We start from the raw sequence: 23,599 nt of genomic DNA, 5'->3' as shown, positions 1-23,599 counted from the left end.
GCCAGCTTCCTCCTACATTATGAAAACGACGATCAGTATATTGGGTTAGTTAAGGACTACAAAAGAATTGTCCCTAAATGTGAATGGTTGTTGGTAACCAGTTCAGGGGCACCACACTCTCCTCCAAAGTCTGCGAGCTGGGAAAGACTCGAGCTCAGCCACAACCCCAATGAGGACAAGTGCAATAGAAAACAAAAGAATGGATGGAATGTAAATGGAACATGTAACTTCTATCTGGATTTAATAATCTATAAGCGGTGTTAGAGAGGGTTTTGGGCTTCTTGGGCCTCAGGTTCCTTATACTGTTATTTGTTGTGGAAGTAGGGAGTAAAAAACTTATTTTTAACTGACAATCATCTCTCCTTAGCTTTTCTATCATTTCTCTCCATCAGGATGACCTGGACCCCTTCCAAGACCTTTTGGACGATCGTTCCTACGCCACAGATGTGAACATGCCCAGTCCCAAACCCAAGTACGCCCAGTGCAAGGAGAGTAAGAAGGACCTGATAACGTAAGAGTCAGCCGACGATGACTCCATCTCATGAAAACGCCTGTACACACCTGCACCCTCCATCTAAGCTCCATTCAATCATTATTTGCAGAGCACCACTTATCTTGCCCTTTCCCATCCTGTTCAGTGTGCTTGCTATTTTTTTAATGCTTTATATCCATTAGTCCACACTGAATCACAGTAACCCTTTCTCCCCGAGTTAAAAACTTACAACAAATGGGTAGTTGGTATATCAGTCCTATTTTCACACTGGTAAGCAAAAAAAAAAAAAAAAAAAAAAAAAAAAAGCAGATTGGGTCGTTTCCTTGTAGTTTCTCTATTTGGACCTCTGTCTTACACTACTAAAATAACAATTATCTCGGGATCCAGTATTCCAACCGTGACATGAATCACAGACAGTGAAGCTAAACTGGAAACAATGAAAGCCAACAAAAACTCTCAATCAACACTCTTTTCTATAATTTTCACATTTTCTTCTCCTTCCCTTTGGCCTTATAAATCTGTCTATTTTTTCGGTGACAGATGTCCCACACCGGGGTGTGATGGAAGTGGTCACTTGACGAGCAATTTCGCCTCACATCGAAGGTGTGACTTCCTTTTCTCCTGGTGGTCTCCTACTATTTATTGTTTTCAGCTTACCTCAACTATACTGTCAATAATCCTTTGACATCCGGAAGATTAACAGACTCAAATTATTCTAACAACAGTTTAAATGCTGAATTCAGTAAAGAGGGAGTATTATAAATAAAACTTTCAAATAAAAACATTTTCTCAGATATTTATTTTTGCACCACAGCTTTAATTGTTCAGAGTACAACAGCTCAAGTGTTGCATGATAAATAGTTATTAGTTTGGAACTCACACTTGATCTCACGTCACTTTCCTCACCCAGTCATATCTTTAAAACGTATGTGCGCTCACATACTATTTTAAATGTAAATTAGGTGTTCAGACACAAGTATAGCACCTAACAACAACTTCTCAACATGTCATGACCGTTTTGCATTTTCAAGTAGTATTTCTTTGTGTGAGTTGAACTACACTTATTTGGATTCCTCAACAATGTTTTGTTACTAATGTCTGGGTGTATTTCTCAGTCTCTCAGGTTGTCCATTAGCTGATAAAAGTATTCGGAGCATGCTGGCCAACAACGCGCAAGAGCTCAAGTAAGGCGGGAGATGGCTTGTGTGGTTTAAGTCTGTATTAATTCACTTCATTTTAAAGTTCAAATAATAATTATTGAAGGAGATTAAAGGAGTGTCCTTCTTCACAACTGCCACAACCAATATAGTTGCTTTGTACATTTCCCAGAGCAGAATTTAAATTCTAAAATCTTCACCTCATTGTGTCAGTTGTGCACGACTAAGAGGCAGTTTCTCATTTTATTTTTATAACAAGTTAAAAAGGCTTTGGTACACCCATGCAGATATTTAAAGATTTAAAGAGATCAGTGATAACCAGATAGATAGAGATAGATAGATAGATAGATAGATAGATAGATAGATAGATAGATAGATAGATAGATAGATAGATAGATAGATAGATAGATAGATAGATAGATAGATAGATAGATAGATAGATAGATAGATAGATAGATAGATAGATAGATAGATAGATAGATAGATAGATAGATAGATAGATAGATAGATAGATAGATCAATTCCTTTGTTTTTCTTGTACCCTGAAGACATTTTGGTTGTAGATCAAAAGATGAATATGATCCAAAAGTTCAGAATTCCATTTCCTTGAGTTGTAAACAATTCAGTGGCAGAGCACTTTTCTTCCAATACTTTGGTGGGGGACTGTATGAAAATGGGTACATCCTCCATTTTTGTAGAAAGATGATGCTAGGCCCTGAGCCCTTTTTGTGTTTTCTGCCCCAGGTGCCCGACACCAGGGTGCGATGGTTCGGGACATATCACTGGCAACTACGCCTCTCACAGAAGGTACACCACACTGTCTTCTATGGAAATACATTTGCTGACTGTGCTCTTTTACCCAAGGTGTCATATTTATATTTTAATATCTTCTTACCATTTGCGATACTTTATATGCAGCCTCTCAGGGTGTCCACGGGCCAGGAAAAGTGGGATTAAGATCATCCACAGTAAAGAGAACAAGGAAGACCAAGAGCCTATCAGGTAGCCTAAAATGGACATGATACATGAGAAATAAATCAGACCAGATAGGGCTGTGAATGAAAATAAACATACAGCACAATACACAATGGTCTTGAATTTGCACAGATGTACACAATGACAAATTGAACTTGACGAGTTGAGGCTTGAAGGTGATACTTTAGAATCTTGCCATTTGGTGAGAGGAAGATCCTGCAGTGTTTGGTGAGTTCCTGCAGAACCACAGGGTGAGAGGAGTCATTGGCAAGCAGACAGGCAGGGAGAGATTGATTGGAAGTTACCTAAATCCCTCAGTGTGCTTCTCCAGGCCTCACTCCTGCAGCCAAATTGATTTCTCTTGTGGTGCAGAACACAAACAACAGACTTGGGCTATTCTGAAATTGTTCTTCCTCCTTCTTCTCAAAATGAATTTGGAAGGGTGACGCATCCCAACTATTACTGCTACAACGATTGACCCGCATTGAAATAGGATATCTAAATGGACACCATCAAATCTTTCAGAATGTTATTATGAATTATGGCAGCATAGTGGTCACGTGGTTAGCATGTCTGGCACACAGTTCTGAAGTGAGGGGGTCGAATACTGGTTCCAGCCTTCCTGTGTGAAGTTTTAATGCATGGTCTCCTCCTGATTATGTGGGATATCTCTGGGTGCTTTGGCTTCCTTCCACATTCTAAAAACATGCACGTTAGTTTAAATAAACACTAAAATGTCAATAAATGTGAATGCAACTGAAGTCATATATCAAGCAATATTGGGAAAGAATTCCATCTCAAAAGCTTTAATAATTTGTGCCCTCAGTCACGTGCTCTTGGCCCAGCCATGTTGCAGGGCTCAAATGAAAAGGAAGGGAAGTAAAAAAAAAGTCAAGTCAAGTCAGACTAAACATCTTGACTTTGTAGTGTTTTTAATTGGATATTCTGTAGGTTGGTGGCACGCTAGATGTCTGGTGAGGGCATCTGCACCACAGTTTTGAAGACCAGGGTTAAATTCCCAGCCCCGGCTGTGTGGAGTTTGCATATACTCCCTGTGCCTGGATGGGTTTTCTCGACGCACTAGGTTAACTAAAAAATACATTGCCCATAGGTGTGAATATGAGTCCAAAAGGTTGTTTGTTGTGCCTTGCGATTGGCTGGCTCCCAGTTCAGGGTGTGCCCAGCCTCCTGCCTGAAGATAGTTGCCTCTAGTGAGGATGAGCTGTATTGAAAAATGAATGGATGTTAGTCAAAGACGATTTTTAAACAATCGTATTGTGATTTTCTATATACATTTTACACAACATCCCCACTTCTCTGGATTTTGAGTTTGTAAATGATTGATGTGGTCCTGTGGAAAAAGTCATTATGGGCCTTAGATTGTCAAAGCAGTGCCATGAATTAAATGAAACACGTGCTGGTGAGATGACATTAATTTTTATGCAAAGAAATGTGCTTTTGTTTTTCTTATGGTGTTTTTATCAATACACATATCAAACATCAAACAGCTGCTGCGTCGTGTGAGGCAAATGCCCAATATGAACACTCGGCGTAATGACTCTCTTTGTTTTTGCACATGAAAGCTTTGCTGGATACAAATATTTCAGAGCATGTAACAGACATATTAGAAATGTTTGAAGAAGGTATAGCACTCATCTGAGGTTCACCTTAAAGTGATAATCAGCAAAATGCGCATCAACAAATTTCTTGTTCAAAAGGGTATCCTTGTAGTTATTCAGATGAAAGTCGAGATGTTGTCACAGGAGAGAGATCAAGTAGGATATAAACGTACCACCTCACTTTCATTATTTTAATTCCCCTGTTGGAAAAAAAAATGTCAGTCTGTATTCATTAATTAAAATGATGCGGGTGTCGACTTCAGCATAATAATTTAGTGTCATAATTATTTAACTAAAGAACATATACAGTACGAGTCATAATCTACACTTATTGTAGTGGTATTAGATAAATCTATAAATTAATCAATCATAGGAGAATAGAGTAATAGATGCTATAGGGAGCCCTATTTTGTGTAAAAAAAAAAAATGAAAAAAATACAGTACATCTGCGTCAACATCAAAATACCGTGAAAGGCCATTGTAAATACTATAAATGTGATGGAACAATCCAGATCAATAGAACTATTAGCATGTGTCCTCTGTGCATGTTTGACTCTTGACCCGGCAGGTGTCCTGTTCCTGGTTGTGATGGTCAGGGTCATGTGACAGGAAAGTATGCATCCCACAGAAGTGCATCAGGATGTCCCATAGCAGCCAAGAGACAAAAAGACGGCTACCTAAATGGCATCCAGTTCACGTGGAAGTCTGGCAAGACGGAGGGAATGTCCTGCCCCACGCCGGGCTGCGACGGTTCAGGTCACGTCAGCGGCAGCTTCCTGACGCACCGGAGGTACTAATTCACTTCATTTATGACATGAATTAAGTACTCTATTAGCAGTATCCGTTGACTCAAATGGAAAGCTGTGACAGACAATATTGTTTTCCACTTCCAGGCCACCATAAGTATGACAATAGATACATCTATTCTTATTAAGTAAAGCTGTTTTACACCATAAAAAAAACTTTTTCTTAACTCTGTTGTCAAATAAATTAATATAATTTGAAATCTATGTGGCGGCACGGTGCAGTAGTTGTAGAGCATTGACCTCACCATTTTGAGGCCCCGCCTGTCTGGAGTTTTCCGGTTTCCTCCCACATCCCAAAAACATGCAACATTAATTGGGCACTCTAAATTTGCCGAAAGTGTGATTGTGAGTGTGAGTCTTGTCTGTCTACATGTGGAAAACAGTTCAAACGACAAGTGGGACACAGTCATGGAATGGAACAAAATCTATGAAAATATATATATATATATATATATATATATATATATATATATATATATATATATATATATATATTATACAGATTACATTTGGGGAGGAGGGGATATTCAAAAAATATGCATGTTAAGAATATCCGTACAGGTGAAAGTGAGTGTTAGAAACTTTTCCTCTATATGTACCCCGTGATCGCCTGGTGACCATTTCAGGGTGTACACTGCCCTTTGCCCAAAGTCAGCTCCACCTTGGATGGATAAATGTTTTATTTTAAATGTCTGATTTTGGCCAAATCCCCTACCACCACTACCAATACTCCAGCCAAAAATGCATTTAAGTTTAATGGAAGAATCTAAATAAATAGCCTGAAGTTGTGAATGCGTACGTGAAGGGTTTTTTGACCATGTGCCCTGTGATTGACTAGCGATCAGAACAGTCGACCGTCCCTCTCCTCAATGTCAGCTAGAACAGATGTCAGGCTCAACCAAATGAGGACAGGTGTGACAAAAATAAATGGCTGGATGGCTTGAAGGCTTGATGGCTGGCTGGATGGATGTGAGTTCCTTTAATGGTTCCATGTAAGTTTTGGAACTTTGAAAAGTATGTCCTTCCCAAATCGTTTTCAGTCCAATTAGCCAAAGTAGGGATTTACAATTTCCACACATCAATTATTTTGAAAAATTCATTATTTCCATAACAATTACATACCATATAATACACAAAACAAAATAAAATACAATGAAATTGTACTAATACTTGTATCATTTCAATGGTAAGGATCTATTTTTAATGATAGGATTAGAATAGAATACATTATATTATATTAAAGTGGATGTTCATTAGATTACTTCAAGGGTCGAATAGATTACCATTAGACATTACACCCACATCCACTGAACACATAGGCCAAATGCAGCACAATTAAGCAAAGGAAATCTGTGCCTGTTGGCAATCAACAAATTGCTAACAGCGTTTTCCGTTGACAATTTGCAACCAAATGAGAACTGAGATTTATTTATTTATTTTCCAGCAAATTTTGGTCAACTTCCAAACTGTACAACCTCATCATCATATTTGCCCACCGTACTGCAGTATGTGCTGTGCTAACTCTGGTGCGTGTGTGTGTTGCAGAATATGGACTGAATAAAACATTGTATATGTAATTGCTTTTGCAGTCTGTCAGGCTGTCCACGTGCCACCTCCGCGATGAGGAAAGCTAGGCTCTCCGGAGTGGACATGCTCACAATGAAGCAGCAGCGAAGCAGCAATGGTACCTACAACCATGGGTTACATTCACAACAAAATGTGTTGACTATAATTGTTTTAGCACAAGTTGTTAATAAGGACAGGAGGGACACCAATCCAGAAGTAGTCTCCACAAAAATCTAACATTGATTAACTGCGCTACATAACGCTGACACTTAACTTTTGCCGGAATTTTAGATGCTCATAATTGATGAGAGAAGATCATAATCCAAAGTTGTCTGAGATTCTTTTTTCCTTTAATTGACTAAAATGATCCGTGTCAAATATTTCATAGCGGTGAAGACTGTGTCTCATAATGTCCTTCATAATTCATTACTGCATAGTTTGAATATGTCATTTTAATGACCCCTATCAAATGTGAAGTCTGATGTAATATGTTGGGCTTTTGTGGGGCCTTTGTACTAACGTGTGACTTACCGCTCTGCAGGGTTGGATCACGAAGAGGAGCTCAAACACCTGGATGAAGAAATCAAAGACTTAAGTGACTCAAATTCACAAGTGGAAGCAGACATGATCAAACTCAGAACTCAGGTAACACTTTTAACTGTTCACTCGACCGGCTAAAATATACAAGTCATCTGGGTAAACCTCGTGGCCTTTTCTCTCCTCAGATCACCACCATGGAGTCCAACTTGAAGTCCATGGAGGAGGAAAACAAGGTGATTGAACAGCAAAATGACTCTCTCCTGCATGAGCTGGCCAACCTCAGCCAGTCACTGGTTAACAGTTTAGCTAATGCCCAGCTCCCCCATATGGTAAGGGCCCCAAGGAGCGGCAAGCTAGACAGTTGCAGTTCATAGTCATTGCAGAGAGGCTTGATTGTGTGAATGCTTACAATTATGTATTCACATTAGTGCTGTTGTGTGTTTGTAAAAATAGAAATGCTCTTCGATTTCGTTCTTTCTTTTTTCTCCCATTCTTTATTCTTGCATTACTACTCGACTTATTTAAAATCTGTTCATCCAATGAGAGGGCTTTGGTGTCATTTCTTTATAGCTTACAGGTATTATAGGGAACATTTTGCATTTTATCACTACTATAATGTGTTAAGGCCTCTTTGTACTCCCGCGCAGTCGACAACATCATGTGACCTATGTATGTGGTCCTCCATAATTAAACGCATCAGATCATTCAGATCCATTTGTTCAAGCAGACACTGTTCCATGGTGGCCATTGCTGTTGCTTTGTAGCAGAAAGTAGAACAGCTACCGGAAATAACCCAAAAAGCCAGCGATAGTGACACCTCTGACTTGGAGAAGAACTTCAGTATATTTTCAAAACTGTGCGTGAGAGTATAAAGAGGCCTTTAACCAACAACATAGTTCATTTCTTTTTGTTATCCTGACTCAGTGGCATGGGCTATGAGCATTTGCATGCAATATTTAGTCACTAGGGAGTTATATTTTGTAGTTATTGTTATTTTTTCCCCTGAGAAGTCACTCATTTAGCATTCAACGCAACTCCATTAGATTATCAGAAAGTCTATACAAGCATGCCGAAGCTCCAAAGAGAGAGGAATACTGTTCAATAGCTGTGAACAAAGTAGCTGACCTCCCAGAACTTATTGTCGTCTCATTAAGCTAATTTTGAAAATTTTGATTTTACTTCTTTTTAAGTGGGGATACTACAGTATATGCTGTAGCTGTCTCTTTGTTACAAAAGTGGTAAATGCTAAGGGAATACAAGTTAAGTATATAAAAATTTTTTATTTCATATAAAACTTTGTTAAAAAAAACATGTTAACAGCCTGTAATTTCGTTATTTCCACAGAAACCGTTGGCACACAAAGAACCTCTTCTTCGGACTAACAGCTGCTTACAGCTCCACCAGCAAGTAAGTCTTGGTTGTTTTCATACCCTCCCATAAACTGTATATTCTATGCTGTATACTAAACTGTAATTTTAAAAACAATACAAAACCAAGCAACTGTTGTCTGGACTGCACGGAAACAAGAGAACTAACAAATAATCAAAAAAGGACATCATACGAATGAATGAGATGATCAGATGAAATATGAAAAGCATGGCAAACAAGACTTGTGAACAATCCATCAGCAATTGATAGGGAAGGTTCTCTTTTATTTAGTTCACTTTGTTTGGTTTACTTTCCCTAATGATTTGGATTTCTGTTACTTGAGTCAAGACCATCCAACGATGCATTCTTTTTTCTACCTCAGTACTCGGGTAGACTTGCTGACCAATATCGCGCTGTGAAGCCTACCACAAGAACCTTAATGCACTTATTTATGCACTTATTTAATCATTAAGTAATTTAATTAACTACTGGTTAATATCCTCTGATAGATGTCTGTAAATTGCCCTAATCAGTTCACAATTGACCCCTCCGTACAGGGCACTTAACCACACCTCCTGAAGTCACGTCACCCCACTGTTGCTAACCTCAGACAAACATTAGACAAAATGGCGTCGCAGGAAGAAAAGTCGAGAGCGAAATTGTCCGATTTACCAGCTGATTTTTCACTCGCATTCTTACCGAATAGTGAAATATCGTTGAAGAGCAGACAGCGGCGCTTGAAGTATTTCAGGGAGGGGTATTTCAATGGTATTTCCATGCATATCGGTGGAGAAACCATTGATATTTGCGCGAGATCTTTCTGGAGTCAGAGGAAGATCGAGAAGCCACATAATATTATATATTATAACCCAAAGACGAATTCGTCATTGACAGTTTCCTATTTTCGTGTTACCTATCCCACTTGTGTGCAGAATCTGTATGTGTATCTGTATAGCCGTTTGTGAACCGCCGTATGAAGGAAAAGAAGAAGGCGAGGCTTCATTTACGAGTTGTTTCTCTCGTCTTCTTTGTGTAACGTCACGCGCTCCCCTCAATAATTATTCTTGAATTAGTGCCGAACCTACATAAGTCCCGACCGAGTATGACAATCACTACTTTAGTGTCCTCAAACATCCTTCCTTCAGTCTTGGTGTCTCGGTGCACGTCGAAGGCTTTTAGGACTCGCTAGTCCGGTTTAGCTTAGCTCGCTAGCCGCCAACAAAGAGACACGTTTGTGCAGTCAGGTCGTCGCAAAGTATCGCTCAACACAGATCAAGTGTGTCAATCATTCACACGTAGCTATGTTATGCAAGCGAAGAACTGCTAATTCATTTATATGAGACATGTATTGAAAATCAAATATAGGGCTTACCTTCATGCAAACATATCTGTTCCGGTTGATTTTAGATGGATTCAGTTGGTCATGCGATCTTCCACAAAGTTTGATCCATCGAAGAGATTTTTCGTACTCGGTCTTCTGTTCCGGTTGATTTTAGGTGGATTCAGTTGATCATGCCGTCTTCCACAAAGTTTGATCCATCGAAGACATTTTTCCTACTCGGTCTTCGGTTTTGGAAAGGGTACAAATTGAACTCCACCAAGTAGCCTATCAAGATACCTGTCGTCACTATTACAAAGGCCGTGACTACACCTCTTCACCATATCTATTGGTAAGGATCCCTAAGACGTGATAAAACGCAAACAAAAGCTCTACTCAACCATGTGACTTTGTCTGAGGTTATGCTGGACGACAACAAGGGGCGTGGTTTAGGCACATCTCTGGCCTCTGATTGGTCAGCGACGCGGCCCACGCAATTTCTACGGAGGGGTCAATTATTAAGGGTAGGACAAAAGCAAGTTTACAGTGTTTCACATTTTAGATCTGGATGTTTTGTTTAAGCTGTAGATGCCAAAATACATTGAAACAGAGAGGGATGGCAGTGAATGAGTTAAGCATTTTTAAAAATTTAATTACGATCAGGTGTTGGAAGCTCTAGGTAATATTCCAAACCATACTTCTATACTTGTATAATAAGGCTATGTTTGCCCCACCCCGTATATTTACATGCAAGGTTGAGTCCGTTCCTCTAATTGCTTCATCTTGTGTTTTTGGACCTCCAGGAGCCAATTGAACAAAACTTTGATGCCTATGTCACTTCCCTAACGGACATGTACACAACCCAGGACCAGTACCATGGTCCAGAAAACAAAGCCTTGTTGGACAACATCAAGCAGGCGGTCCAAGGGATCCAAGTGTAACCATTTAGCAAAGGCAGCCTCATGTTCATCCCTGCAAGATGTGGGCCGTGTCTCAGAATCCTCAGTTGGGACGAAGATTCCATTTTCTTGGTGCAGAGCAGTTACTTATAATGTACAGTGTTATATATTATGAATACTTTAAGAAAAAGAGAGGTATTATGCTTGGCAAGAGACGTTAAAACAATTTCTTTTTCTTTTCGGGGGTCTTGCTTTGACGAAGAACACAAAAGCAGCATAAACAGCAAAATAGTTTTTGAGGACATTTTGTACGTTTTCATATGAGCTGACAGTGTCATGTAATGTTTCTATCTGCTCATTTATGCACATTTTAGTGTATACCACTGAACAGTAAGCTGATACTAACGGAACATGAATTCTTTTTATTGCTTGACCACAGAGCATTTTCGATGAGCTGGACAGTGATATAAAGGAACAAAAACTCTTGAAGAGGAAACAACAATTTTTTTTTCTTTTGCCTCAACAAGTGGTTTTCAATTTTTTTTTTTCTCGTCTTGCTCGTGGAGTGTTCAAGGGCAAGAGCTGGCTTGCAAATTGCTTTATTTTTTGACAATGCTTGAAAATTAGTGTTTTGTTTTATTATAAAAAAAAAAAGTGTAGCCGAAGCGGGAGGGGGGATTTGTACTTGGTGCTGTAAAGGAATCTGGAGGGGGGCAACTGACCGGATGTACAGTATGTATGAATGTATGTATGAGCAGTTATATTGTAAACATCATTACACGGAAACCTGATGGTGGAGATCCCATTTTATTATTTAGGAGACCAAATTAATTCCCAAGGGAACAGTGTATGTGCATTGTCCGGTCACATGCATCTTGTCATCTAATCTCAATTCTAAATGTATAAACAACGATCTCAAAATATCACTCATATCCTCCTATTAAATCCAAATTATGTTGCTTGAATCAAAAATTTGTCAGCAATATGAAAAATAAATCATTTCTTTATCGTGGTTAAGAGTTACAATCTGCAAAGGAACAAAACATAGGGTATATGCAATTTCTTGTTTATAGACAAAGTGGGGTGACACTAATCTTTTTCATATAGCTATGTAAAATAGTGAATTTTTTATACAAATCTTTTAGTACAAAAAAAAAGTTTTTTAAAACGTGGGAGGAATCTAATTGTTGAGTTGTCAAAGTGAAATGTTTGTTCCGCTTTTTCTGTAATATTTTGCACAGGGACGCCTTCGTTTCCATGTTTTGATGTTCTTACAGAACTAAAAGCAGTACCCGAGAGACGAAAAGGAGGGTTTTGTAAAGAGTATTTATAGACAGAAGGACTTACAGGGTCACTGTCCCCGTGTATGTGCCAGTCGACTATTTGCACTTGTCCTTGAAGATATTCCTTACATATGGCGACGTGCAATTTTTACAGGTGACCTCTTTGGCACACGATTGGAGCAACTAAGAACTTGGAGTCACTGTGTGGATTAAGTACCACTGAAGAAGGAAGAACAGGGAATAAGATGACTATAAACATAACAGTTGGACTGTAGGCTATTGTAAAAAAAAAAATAAAATAAAAAATCAATGTTCATTTTGGCTATGTTTTAGGAAGATGACGTTATCCCCCAGCAGCACTTTATATCTAATCACTGTACAAAGGAATTAAGAAATTAATCAATTCAAGGTCTAAAAAAAAAGAAAAAGAAGAAGCAGAAGACAACAAAGGCCTGGTGAAACAAGACCTTTTGAGAGTGATACAATCCAGCATCACACACCCAGCGTGACTGTGTGCACCGCTCCATTCTATTGTTCTACTTGTTAGTGGTCATCAGAATATGACTCGTCCTGAGCAAATGCAGCTGAATCTCATTGAATGAACTTTGCCGTCCGTTGCCAGGATCATCTCCTGCCCATCACCCATAACTGCATTTGCCTTTTTCCATGGCATTGTGTCTGCAGCTTTTTGCCAATATAGTGATGCTTCAGTAGAGTAATTGCTAGTACAATTTTTGTTTTATTTGATGAATTGTCATTATCAGTCAAAATGGAAAAAGGGATTATTAAAGCACAAACTGCTCATCTGACATCGGTACGTAAATAACAAATCTGAAGAGTTATCTGTGACTATCTATAGGGAACACAAAAAGGTTGCCACGTATTTAGAATGATGACTTTTAATTTTTTTTAAAATGTTAGATCGTCAGAGTTTATTACTTTATTTGCACCATTTAATTTTGAGATGGGTTTCAATGACAATGAACAAAGACTGGATTTTGTATAAACTATTGTGCTCTCTGTGGAACTGAAGTTTGATTTATTTTTGTACGACACAGCATGGATTTGTTGACATTTTAATTTTGCTATAAATGTGTGGGATCACAAGTTGCTGTGATATTTCCTTTATAAATTGTGAACTTTGTACAATTTTTGTCATGCTGGATGTTGACACATCTTACTCGAATAAAGAAAAATGTGTTGCCAGAGGCCTGTAAATTGCCTCACATTCTTTTCATTTTTCTACTCATAATTCTCCATAAAGTCTCTAATTGGAAGTGCACTGACTGTCAATTGGCGTGAACAGTCTTTTATTTACTTAATGGAGCAGCATCAACTTTAATCAACATTTTAAACTTCATCAGATAATAAAATAATTTTTATTCTCAGACCATTCTGGACAGAAAAGCAAGCAATGATTTGAGAAGGGCTGTAAATATTATGGGGCAATAGATCGCATTGGAGACTGCTTGTAGCCACAAGGGTGCGGAGAACATGCAATACCTTCACAGCAAGGCCAAAGCGAAGACTCAAGCCCTCGACCTCAAAACGGTGAGGCACATGTTAACCACAAGGACACCTTGCTCATTTCCAAGAAATTGCTCTTAATTTGGGCAGCACGGTGGCGCGACTGTCAAGCGTTGGCCGAAGGACTGGGGTTCAAATCCTGGCCCCACCTGTGGGCTGAGTTTGTATGTTCTCCTCGTACCTGCGTGGGTTTTCTCTGGTCACTCGCGTTTCGTCCCACATCCAAAAAACATGCAACATTAAAGCCGAAATGACATGCCTATAAACATTCTAAAATAGATATTGTAATAAAAAATACATATAACATTAACTTCAATGTCTATACGAAAAAACAAATGAGCGGAGAGCGTATCATCCATGCGCAAAGTTGTGGAAGTCTCACTTGACATCGAAGTGGTAGCCATATTGCCTGCAACGTCATCAGCAGATGTCACACTGGGACATTCGCCATTGAAAACACAGAGTGGCGCCTGCTATGGGAAAGGAGCAACAGAGATTTGGGGATTTTGTTCTGACACGGAAGCTCTTTTCGAAGAAGAGAACATCTCACAATTGAATGAAGTGACCGGGGAACTATTACTCAATCGTTTCGAGCCATATTTAGATGATATGCGGATTTTTTCTAACTAACAACAGACTCCCCTACAGTATGACAGTATGTAGCGTACTCAGCCGCGAGCGACGGCAACGCCGTGGCCTGAACGCGATGAGCCACAGCGGCGCAGTCACAGCTTCGGTGGCTTATTGCAGCGCCGTGCTGGGGTGGTTCGTCGTGGCACCGAGCCAGGCTACTTTACAGCGTTGTTGTCACTTGCGGCTGAGTGCGCCATCGTCGGCGGGATTGTTTATCACCGCCACCATCGGCGGTGTTCTTCATCCGTCGGCGGTGTTCATCACGTGACCAGGCGGACGTGGTGTCCACGCGCACATCAACACATTTAACACCCCTGACTTACGAATGCGGATCTTTTGTTACGTTCTGAAAGGATTACACAGCCCCCCAACTATTATTTTTTTTAGTAGCTCTATACACACCAACCTGTTATTTGGAACCCAAGAAGTTCTCGGCCTTTGCACCTGTCCAATCCATTTTTCACGACGAACCGGGTCTTTTGAAAACATACGTATGAAGAGTAAATCCATTCTCCCGAGTGTTCGAACAATATAGAGCAATACAACGAGCTGGCGTTTTGCCTAACATGAAGGAACAAAGAGCTACCTTCTCCAAAACAAATCTCTCGAGAGGATTTTCATGGCAAGAGTTACAAAAGCCATGTTCGTCAAAATCATGTTTTGTGGTGAAAATACAGATGGGTCTATTCTGACTGCCTTTGTTTTTTTTTTAATTAAAAACATACAAATCATGCATTTCATGTCAGTGGAACTTTAATTGGACACTCTAAATTGCCCCTAGGTGTGATTGTGACTGTTGCTTGTCTCTATTGGCTGGCCTGGGATAAGCTACAACACTCCCGTGACCCTTTGTGAGGATAGGCGACTAAGAAAATGGGTGTATGGATGGATGGATGGATGGATGGATGGATGGATGGATGGATGGATGATGGATGGATGGATGGATGGATGGATGGATGGATGGATGGATGGATGGATGGATGGATGGATGGATGGATGGATGGATGGATGGGTGGATGGATGGATCCAGAGGTGACTCTTAATTCCTAGAAGAAATGAATAAGTGCCTGTGTGGAGCACAATACAGTTCATCAATTCGCCAGAAGATGTCAGGAAATACAAACTGTACAACACTAGCAGGCCTCTTGATAGGAAACCCGCAGTTTATTGTAGTAACCTGATGATAAAAAGTCAATTCCAGTTCTTTTGAAAGTGAGAAATGATTCATAAAAAGCATTTGTTTGTTTTTATACAGTCATTTTTTGTTCGTACCAGCCTAATAGATTACAAAAATTGGATTACAGCACATTCAGCATTTACACCCCACTTGGGCCAGATGGTAATTTACTTTTGAACTGTGACATTTCAATCCCTGTGACTCCAACAAAGTGTAACAAAAGGGCTGTTAACATGTTTTTTCAATCTGTGTCACAATGAACGCAGTTAGATGAGTACATTCACAGATGTTTCCTGTTCTTCATTGAGACCAGCACTGTTGTGTCCCCCCAACACGTTTAATAACAGGATGACAAACAAACAATGCAAACGGGATGATGGATTTTGCACTTATGATGTTAAATGATGTCTTGTTTGAACTTTATCTCCTAAAATGGACCATGATTAAATTAAAGTAAATTACACTGAATCTGAGCAATGCAGCCCTATGGGGGCACAAACCAGTGCAATCTGTAGGCCGGTCCCAAGCCTGGATAAATGCAGAGGGTTGGGTCAGGACGGGCATCCGGCGTAAAAACTGTGCCAAACAAATATGAGCGTTCATCTAAAGAATCCCATACCGGATTGGTCGTGGCCCGGGTTAACAACGCCCGCCCCCGGCACTGCTAACCTGCAGGGCGTCGGTGGAAATTCAGCTACTGTGGCTCAAAGACAAAGAAGAGGAAACCGGATCCATCGTCAGAAGAAAAAAGAGGAATGCACAGATCCTACAACTGAGTGTAGGGACTTTGAATGTTGGGACTATGACAGGAAAAGCCCAGGAGTTGGTTGACATAATGATTAGGAGAAAGGTTGATGAACTGTGCATCCAAGAGAGCAGGTGGAAAGGTAGTAAGGCTAGAAGTTTAGGAGCAGGGTTTAATTTATTCTACCACGGAGTAGATGGGAAGAGAAATGGAGTAGGGGTTATTTTAAAGGAAGAGCTGGCTAAGAATGTCTTGGAGGTGAAAAGAGTATCAGATCGAGTGATGAGACTAAAATTTCAAATTGAGGGTGTTATGTATAATGTGGTTAGCGGCTATTCCCCACAGGTAGGATGTGACCTAGAGTTGAAAGAGAAACTCTGGAAGGAACTAGATGAAGTAGTTCTGAGCATCCCAGATAGCGAGAGAGTTGTGATTGGTGCAGATTGTAATGGACATATTGGTAAAGGAAACAGGGGCGATGAAGAAGTGATGGGTAAGTACGGCATCCAGGAAAGGAACTTTGAGGGACTGATGGTGGTGGACTTTGTAAAAAGGATGGAGATGGCTGTAGTGAACACTTATTTCCAGAAGAGGGAGGAACATATAGTGACCTACAAGAGTGGAGGTAGAAGCATGCAGATGGATTATATTTTGTGCAGACATTCTAATCTGAAGGAGATTACTGACTGTAAAGTAATGGTAGGGGAGAGTGTAGCTCGACAGCATAGGATGGTGGTGTGTAGAATGACTCTGGTGATGGGTAGGAAGATTAAGAAGACAAAAGTAGAGCAGAGAACCATGTGGTGGAAGCTGACAAAGGAAGAATGTTGTGCAGCCTTTCGGAAAGAGGTGAGACAGGCTCTCGATGGACAGCAGAAGCTCCTGGAAGACTGGACTACGACAGCCAAGGTAATCAGAGAGACAGGCAGGAGAGTACTTGCTGTGTCTTCTGGTGGGAAAGGGGAGAAGGAGACTTGGTGGTGGAACCCCAAAATACAGGGAGTCATACAAGGAAAAAGATTAGCGAAGAAGAAGTGGGACACTGAGAGGACTGAGGAGAGGCGAAAGGAGTACATCGAGATGCGACCTAGGGCAAAGATAGAGGTGGCGAAGCCTAAACAAGAGGTATGACGATATGCACGCCAAGTTAGACATGAAAGGAGAAAAGGATCTCTACAGGTTGGCCAGACAGAGGGATAGCAATGGGAAGGATGTGCAGCAGGTAAGGGTGATTAAGGATAGAGATGGAAATGTGTTGACTGGTGCCAGTAGTGTGCTAAATAGATGAAAAGAATACGTTGAGAAGTTGATGAATGGAGAAAATGAGAGAGAAGGAAGAGTTGAAGAGGCAAGTGTGAAGGACCAGGAAGTGGCAATGATTAGTAAGGGGGAAGTCAGAAAGGCACTACAAAGGATGAAAAATGGAAAGGCCGTTGGTCCTGATGACATACCGGTATAGGTATGGAAGCAATTTGGAGAGATGGCTGTGGAGTTTTTGGTCAACTTATTCAACAGAATACTAGCGGGCGAAAAGATGCCTGAAGAATGGAGGAAAAGTGTTCTAGTTCCCATTTTTAAGAACAAAGGGGATGTTCAGAGCTGTGGGAATTATAGAGGAATAAAGTTGATGAGCCACACAATGAAGTTATGGGAAAGAGTAGTGGAGACTACACTCAGGACAGAAATAAGTATCTGCGAGCAACAGTATGGTTTCATGCCTAGAAAGAGTACCACAGATGCATTATTTGCCTTGAGGATGCTCGTGGAAAAGTACAGAGAAGGTCAGAAGGAGCTACATTGTGTCTTTGTGGATCTAGAGAAAGCCTATGACAGAGTACCAAGAGAGGAACTGTGGTACTGAATGCGTAAGTCTGGTATGGCAGAGAAGTATGTTAAAATAGTACAGGACATGTATGATGGCAGCAGAACAATGGTGAGGTGTACCTTAGGAGTGACAGAATAATTTAAGGTGGAGGTGGGACTGCATCAGGGATCAGCTCTGAGCCCCTTTCTGTTTGCAGTGGTAATGGATAGGCTGACAGATGAGGTTAGACTGGAATCCCCTTGGACCATGATGTTCGCAGATGATATTGTGATATGCAGTGAAAGCAGGGAGCATGCAGAGGAACAATTAGAAAGATGGAGACATGCACTGGAAAGGAGAGGAATGAAGATTAGCCAAAGTAAAACAGAATATATGTGTGTGAATGAGAAAGACGGAGGGGGAAGAGAGAGGCTACAGGGAGAAGCGATAGCGAGGGTGGAGGACTTCAAATATTTAGGGTCAACAATCCAGAACAATGATGAGTGTGGGAAGGAAGTAAAGAAACGGGTCCAAGCAGGTTGGAACAGCTGGCGAAAGGTGTCTGGTGTGTTATGTGACAGAAGAGTCTCTGCTTGGATGAAGGGCAAAGTTTACAAAACAGTGGTGAGGCCGGCCATGATGTACGGATTAGAGACGGTGGCACTGAAGAAACAACAGGAAGCAGAACTGGAGGTAGCAGAAATGAAGATGTTGAGGTTCTCGCTCGGAGTGAGCAGGATGGATAGGATTAGAAATGAGCTCATTAGAGGGACAGCCAAAGTTGGATGTTTTGGAGACAAGATTCGAGAGAGCAGACTTCGATGGTTTGGACATGTTCAGAGGCAAGAGAGTGAGTAAATTGGTGGAAGGGTGCTAAGGATGGAGCTGCCAGGCAAAAGAGCGAGAGGAAGACCAAAGAGAAGGTTTCTGGATGTGGTGAGGGAAGACATGAGGACAGTTGGGGTTAGAGCGGAAGATGCAGAAGATAGGCTAAGATGGAAAAAGATGACACGCTGTGGCGACCCCTAACGGGACAAGCCGAAAGGAAAAGAAGAAGAAGAAGACACTGTTTCTGAGCACCAATGCTTGTTACAATTTTGCACAGACATAATTTTGCTTAAATAGTATTTCAGATTGTCATTTCCGGGCTAATTAAGTTGAAGCCACAGACGTCAAGTTCTTTGGACTTATCCAAAGGATTAAAGGTTAAAATCTATTACATGCAAAAATGAAGAACTTGATGTTGAAGAGAAGTCAGGGCAGTTTTGGAATATTGACAAAGTTCCCTGAGTGCCCTGAGTTGAAGTCACTGTTGACATTTAACATCCATTCGTATCTGTATCTATGATCCACTACTTGAACATTGCTGTAATTATTTCGTAAGAGTTGCAAAATATCTGTAGCACCAAGTCCCTGAGTTCTGTTGGTTCAGAATACCATTGGTTCTTTACTTCCTATGCAAGTGGGTAATGTTCCAAATATCAAAATGTGCTGTAGGCCTTTCTTTTTTCACTATCTATCCATCTCCTAGCAGAACTTATCCTCGTTAGTGTTGTGGTTGAGCTGGAGCGTATCCCAGCTGAGTTTGGGTGAGAGGCTGGGTACACCATCGACTGCCTAAGAGGAGAATCGGAGGGCACAGATTGATTATACACTAGTTGCATTCACAATCATATCTATGGATCAGTGATTCCAAAGTGTGGTGCTGAAATTGGCTCCATCTTGTGCGGGACACACCAACATTTTTGAGGCTATGTTTGAAAAACCAATGCAGGAACGGGAACAACATGCAAACTCCAGAGACGTGGGGCTGGGATTTGAACCCCGGTCCCCAGAACTGTAAGGCAGATGCCCTAACCAGTAGCATCACCGTTTCACCCGATGAAACTTCAGGTATATTTTTCACTTTTCACGTAATACAGTACATTTGAACTGCAGTTCAGGTGACTTTAACTTTCACAGTAAATCCAATATGTTTACAGTACTTTTGATCTTTCATTTCTTATTAAACATATTATTTCAATTTATAAAGGAATCACTATTAACAATTTGTTTTTGTTCCTATATTCAAACTCAGAGTTAATGCTCAAAACTGTCCATAATGTTACAGTGCCTTTCAATAACATCCCATTTCCTTTTATAGGCATGAAATTACTGTTTTGTTTTAGATGAATACTTGGGCCCATTACACTACTGTATTTTATGATTATGTTAGTTGGAGTGCCAAGTATTTATTAATTGATTTTTTTTTATTTTATTTATTTATGGGGGACGATGACTTACTTAGTCCAAAGAGTCCGCGAGCAGCTGCTGTGGGCTTCAATGACGTAAGTAAACAAACCAGTGCGACAGTTGCACTGCTTTTCTGTCTTACGGCTGCGCGTGCATGCGCGCTGCGCGTGAGCGTCGTCTTCTGCTGTGCTGTGCCGTACTGTCGGGCTCACAGCTAGAAATGGCGCAGCGGGCTGCCCACCTCCTCTGTCCGCGTCTACTACTCACCGCGGCTTGCCTGTTGCTCGCGAGCGGACCCCAGTCGGTTCTCTGTTGCCCGAGTCGCTGTTTATGTTTCCGAACCACCGTGCGATGCATGCATCTTAATCTGGAAACGGTACCGGCTGTCTCTCCCCAGACCACCATTCTGTAAGTAGCAGCAGTTCCATTCCCCCCCCACTTTCCTTACGCTGCAACGGTACCGGGAAGATTCACCTTACTAACAGAACCCCTTTGCTCCCACATTTGAAACCTCGTGGTCACCTTTAGTAGTTCTCGGTGTCTTTGTTATTGAAGTTGTGGTGGCGGAACAAACTTCATCGGACCTCTCATTTGACGTTGAAATGCGCACAAATTCATTGGAAAGAGGTGGTATCTTTTGCAAAAAAAAATGTCCCAGGAAGTTTTGCACAACACCTGCTGGTGGTTTTGGTGTTGGCCGGGGGAGTTAATGGTCAGGGGTTTGGGGGTCACACAGCTGGTGAAGAACAATCATGTCGAGTGTGAGAGTCTGCCCGCGGGGGCTTCCAGCCTCGAACTCGTGTAGGCTGCTTGAATTTGCAAGTTTCGAAGACACTACTGACCGGTTGCTACTGTGGAATTCAGATATTGGTATGGAGCTGTGTGTTTCCTTGTTTTGTTGAGTATTTTTCCCTTCTGTTGTACATTACGCTTTAGGTAAAGAATACTCTATTTGTGAAACACGTCTCTTGGCTGTCCAGAGCATTTCTGTACTCTCAGCAATAAACATACAATGTCTAGTATTGTACTTTCAGGGTAACAGTGTCCTGTCGATTGGGTGTAACTTTTAATGGAACTACTTTAGACGCAAAGTTTTACTCTTTTTGCCAGATAACGATTGATATTGTTTTGGGAAACCCAACACCAATTGCAGATAGAAGCTTGAGAAAAGAATGGTAACTCTATTTGTAAATGGCACTCTCTGAAAAGGCTACTCGGCTTTACATACACAATCAGGATTTTGCGGGCGAATCAGCAAATAAAATAAATAAATAAACAACCAGTCACCGATTCAATCACAAGATTGAGCAATTGTCCATTTAAATTGTCAATTTACTACGTATAATTGTCTACTCAATTACTCAAAAATTACATTTACAATAAATGTCTTTGTTCATCTTTTTATGCCAGTCAGGCTTAGTGACAGAAAAAATGTCTTCTATTAGAACGGAGGAGGTTCATACTGTAATTATTGTATCCACTTTTTTTTTACTTTTTGGTTGTTGGTGCGATGTGAGATTATTCATTTGTAAAATATGTGCCTTGGCTCGATAAAGGTTGGAAATCACTGTTCTAGTCAGGCCCCGTATTCACGTATCATGTCTAACCAACATTACAACATGACAGAAATACTGGGTGGTAACTGACTAATGAAATTACCTTATTGTTATTAAATTACTGGACACACACAAAATCTGCATGTTCGCTTACAACTGTCATTGCTAGAACAAGATTGCTAGGCTACATAACATTTTGTTGCCTTCTTGTGAGCCGTATCATATAAAAAGTATGTGAAAATACCTCTTACAATCTTTCAACGAATGTCCTCTCCCGAGCACTGATGACAACCAACATACGTTTCTCCCCCTTTTGTTCTTACAAATACACAGCATGTTCCATTATTTTCATTGTCTCTATCGTAGTGAGTGTGTCCGGTCACAATAGAGTTGACAAAATGAAGCCCAGTTATTATTTTTAAAAAAATGTGATGCAGTGGTATTTGAAAACAATATTTTATTGCAATAGTATGACATAGTGCAATTGTGAAAGAGCAAATTTGTCTTGTAGTCTGAGGGCATTACGTGTCCCATGACAAAACTAAAAATAAAGTAGCTTTTGGATTCAAATACAGTGTACAGGATGGCAACGGCGAGTAAATGTCTTTTGCGGAGCCGTCAATTCGTGATGTCAGAGATTGTCTTTTACAAGACAGAAATTGACTTCTACTGAACCCCTTTGAGACTAAGTGCTTTAGGCCCGGCTGAATAGCTCCCCTTTTCACACTGGAGGCAGTACAGCTGCCAATCAAGGCAGCTCTTCAAATACATTGCCGCCTTTGTGTCGAGTTGGCACTGTGATGTAGTTGTCAATGCACAGACCTATTAATAGTTCCATTCTGCCGGGAAGCCGGAGGACAAAGAGGCATCTTAGTCAGCTTGAGCCACCGCAGCAGAAAATGGCCTTATCCTCTAACATCTGGGGTCAGCCCATGACAGCCTCGCAGTGAACTCATGTTCCAGCCCAGCCCAGCTGACACACACAGCACACCTCAGCCCCTCCCATCCCTTGCCACAGCAATGAGAGTATTGTTTAGGTGTTCATGCAGGATGTCTAAAATCTATTGCAGGGTTGATACAACAACACAAGCGCACTTTATTTCCTGAATGCTTTCATACTTGTAAGCTTCCCTTTGAAGTCTTGGCCACTAACCACTTCTCCAGTCCGTCGTGAGTTCAAGACATGAATACATGACAGCCTTGTATTCCACACAGCTGACCCTATGCAGGGGAGATGTCGAAAAAAAAGTCTGTTGGCCCTGCAAAAACATGCATCGGGGTGGATTCAATTAAAATGTACTGAATGTACGTGCTCAAGCACTCCCCTTTCAAATATACTGTAGGAACAAATAGCTATAATGTTTAGGTAGTTAGCCAATTGTAATGATTTTCATTTGAAAAGTAGTATTTTTTTATTCTAAATTGGGAGAAAGTATTAAAAAATGTATTAGTAAAATAGAAATGCATTGTATTTTAATCAATATTAAATGTGCAGAATTGTTCTTTTTCTGTATATGCACGTTGACTGTTTATCACCATCAGATTCATGACGTGTCTAGCAGTCAATTCTTTTCACCAATGTCCACGTTTCCTCCATGCAAATTAGTGGCCTTTCAGCAAAATTCACTGTTTTTAACTAAAAAAAGGCCCTTTATGTGAATCATATAGATTGGATGAGTTTTTTTGCCAGGGGTTTGCACCGCCGTCACTGTCATCCGAGGCTGTTTTGTACTCCTTAAACAATGGCAGCCTGATCTATTCCACCTCCGCAGACCTCCCACTGATATAATTGTAAATATTACTCCACGGTGGACTAATGTGGCCTAACTTTCCTCCTGTATGCTCGGACCTGGTTTGGGTAGGTTAGAGGAGTTGACGAAACCAGAAATAAAGCTACTGTT

The 23,599-nt window shown here is 40.7% G+C and overlaps 2 protein-coding genes and 1 long non-coding RNA gene across 5 annotated transcripts in view; 2 read left to right on the top strand and 1 right to left on the bottom strand.

Moving 5' to 3' along the window:
• myt1lb (myelin transcription factor 1-like, b) overlaps nucleotides 1-13,228 on the top strand; it is a 133,543-nt gene extending 120,315 nt beyond the window's left edge. The window contains exons 13-23 of the mRNA XM_061843043.1: nucleotides 393-511; nucleotides 1,034-1,096; nucleotides 1,609-1,677; nucleotides 2,395-2,457; nucleotides 2,569-2,652; nucleotides 4,813-5,034; nucleotides 6,640-6,734; nucleotides 7,158-7,261; nucleotides 7,342-7,485; nucleotides 8,501-8,563; nucleotides 10,646-13,228. Coding sequence (XP_061699027.1) covers nucleotides 393-511; nucleotides 1,034-1,096; nucleotides 1,609-1,677; nucleotides 2,395-2,457; nucleotides 2,569-2,652; nucleotides 4,813-5,034; nucleotides 6,640-6,734; nucleotides 7,158-7,261; nucleotides 7,342-7,485; nucleotides 8,501-8,563; nucleotides 10,646-10,783 — 1,164 coding nt within the window. The 3' untranslated portion in view covers nucleotides 10,784-13,228. The remainder of the gene's footprint in view (nucleotides 1-392; nucleotides 512-1,033; nucleotides 1,097-1,608; nucleotides 1,678-2,394; nucleotides 2,458-2,568; nucleotides 2,653-4,812; nucleotides 5,035-6,639; nucleotides 6,735-7,157; nucleotides 7,262-7,341; nucleotides 7,486-8,500; nucleotides 8,564-10,645) is intronic.
• LOC133512942 (uncharacterized) lies at nucleotides 6,599-20,935 on the bottom strand. Of its 2 annotated transcripts, none has more exons than XR_009798345.1 (3): nucleotides 20,665-20,935; nucleotides 7,148-7,186; nucleotides 6,599-6,738 (listed from the first exon to the last, which is right to left on the bottom strand). It is a non-coding gene; the product is annotated as an uncharacterized LOC133512942 (long non-coding RNA). The 2 variants fall into 2 exon arrangements; XR_009798344.1 differs by lacking the exon at nucleotides 20,665-20,935 and adding an exon at nucleotides 20,194-20,318.
• Nucleotides 20,265-23,599, top strand: part of LOC133512938 (peroxidasin) — a 62,787-nt gene continuing 59,452 nt past the window's right edge. For both annotated transcript variants that reach the window (XM_061843040.1, XM_061843039.1), the window contains exon 1: nucleotides 20,265-20,550. In XM_061843040.1, the coding sequence (XP_061699024.1) occupies nucleotides 20,297-20,550 (254 nt within the window). In that variant the 5' untranslated portion in view covers nucleotides 20,265-20,296. The remainder of the gene's footprint in view (nucleotides 20,551-23,599) is intronic.

The sequence above is a fragment of the Syngnathoides biaculeatus genome, chromosome 15, assembly GCF_019802595.1.
Source record: "Syngnathoides biaculeatus isolate LvHL_M chromosome 15, ASM1980259v1, whole genome shotgun sequence".
In the NCBI taxonomy this organism is placed as follows: domain Eukaryota; kingdom Metazoa; phylum Chordata; class Actinopteri; order Syngnathiformes; family Syngnathidae; genus Syngnathoides; species Syngnathoides biaculeatus.
Note: the sequence above shows the minus strand (reverse complement) of the source record. Positions and strands in the feature narration are given on the sequence as shown.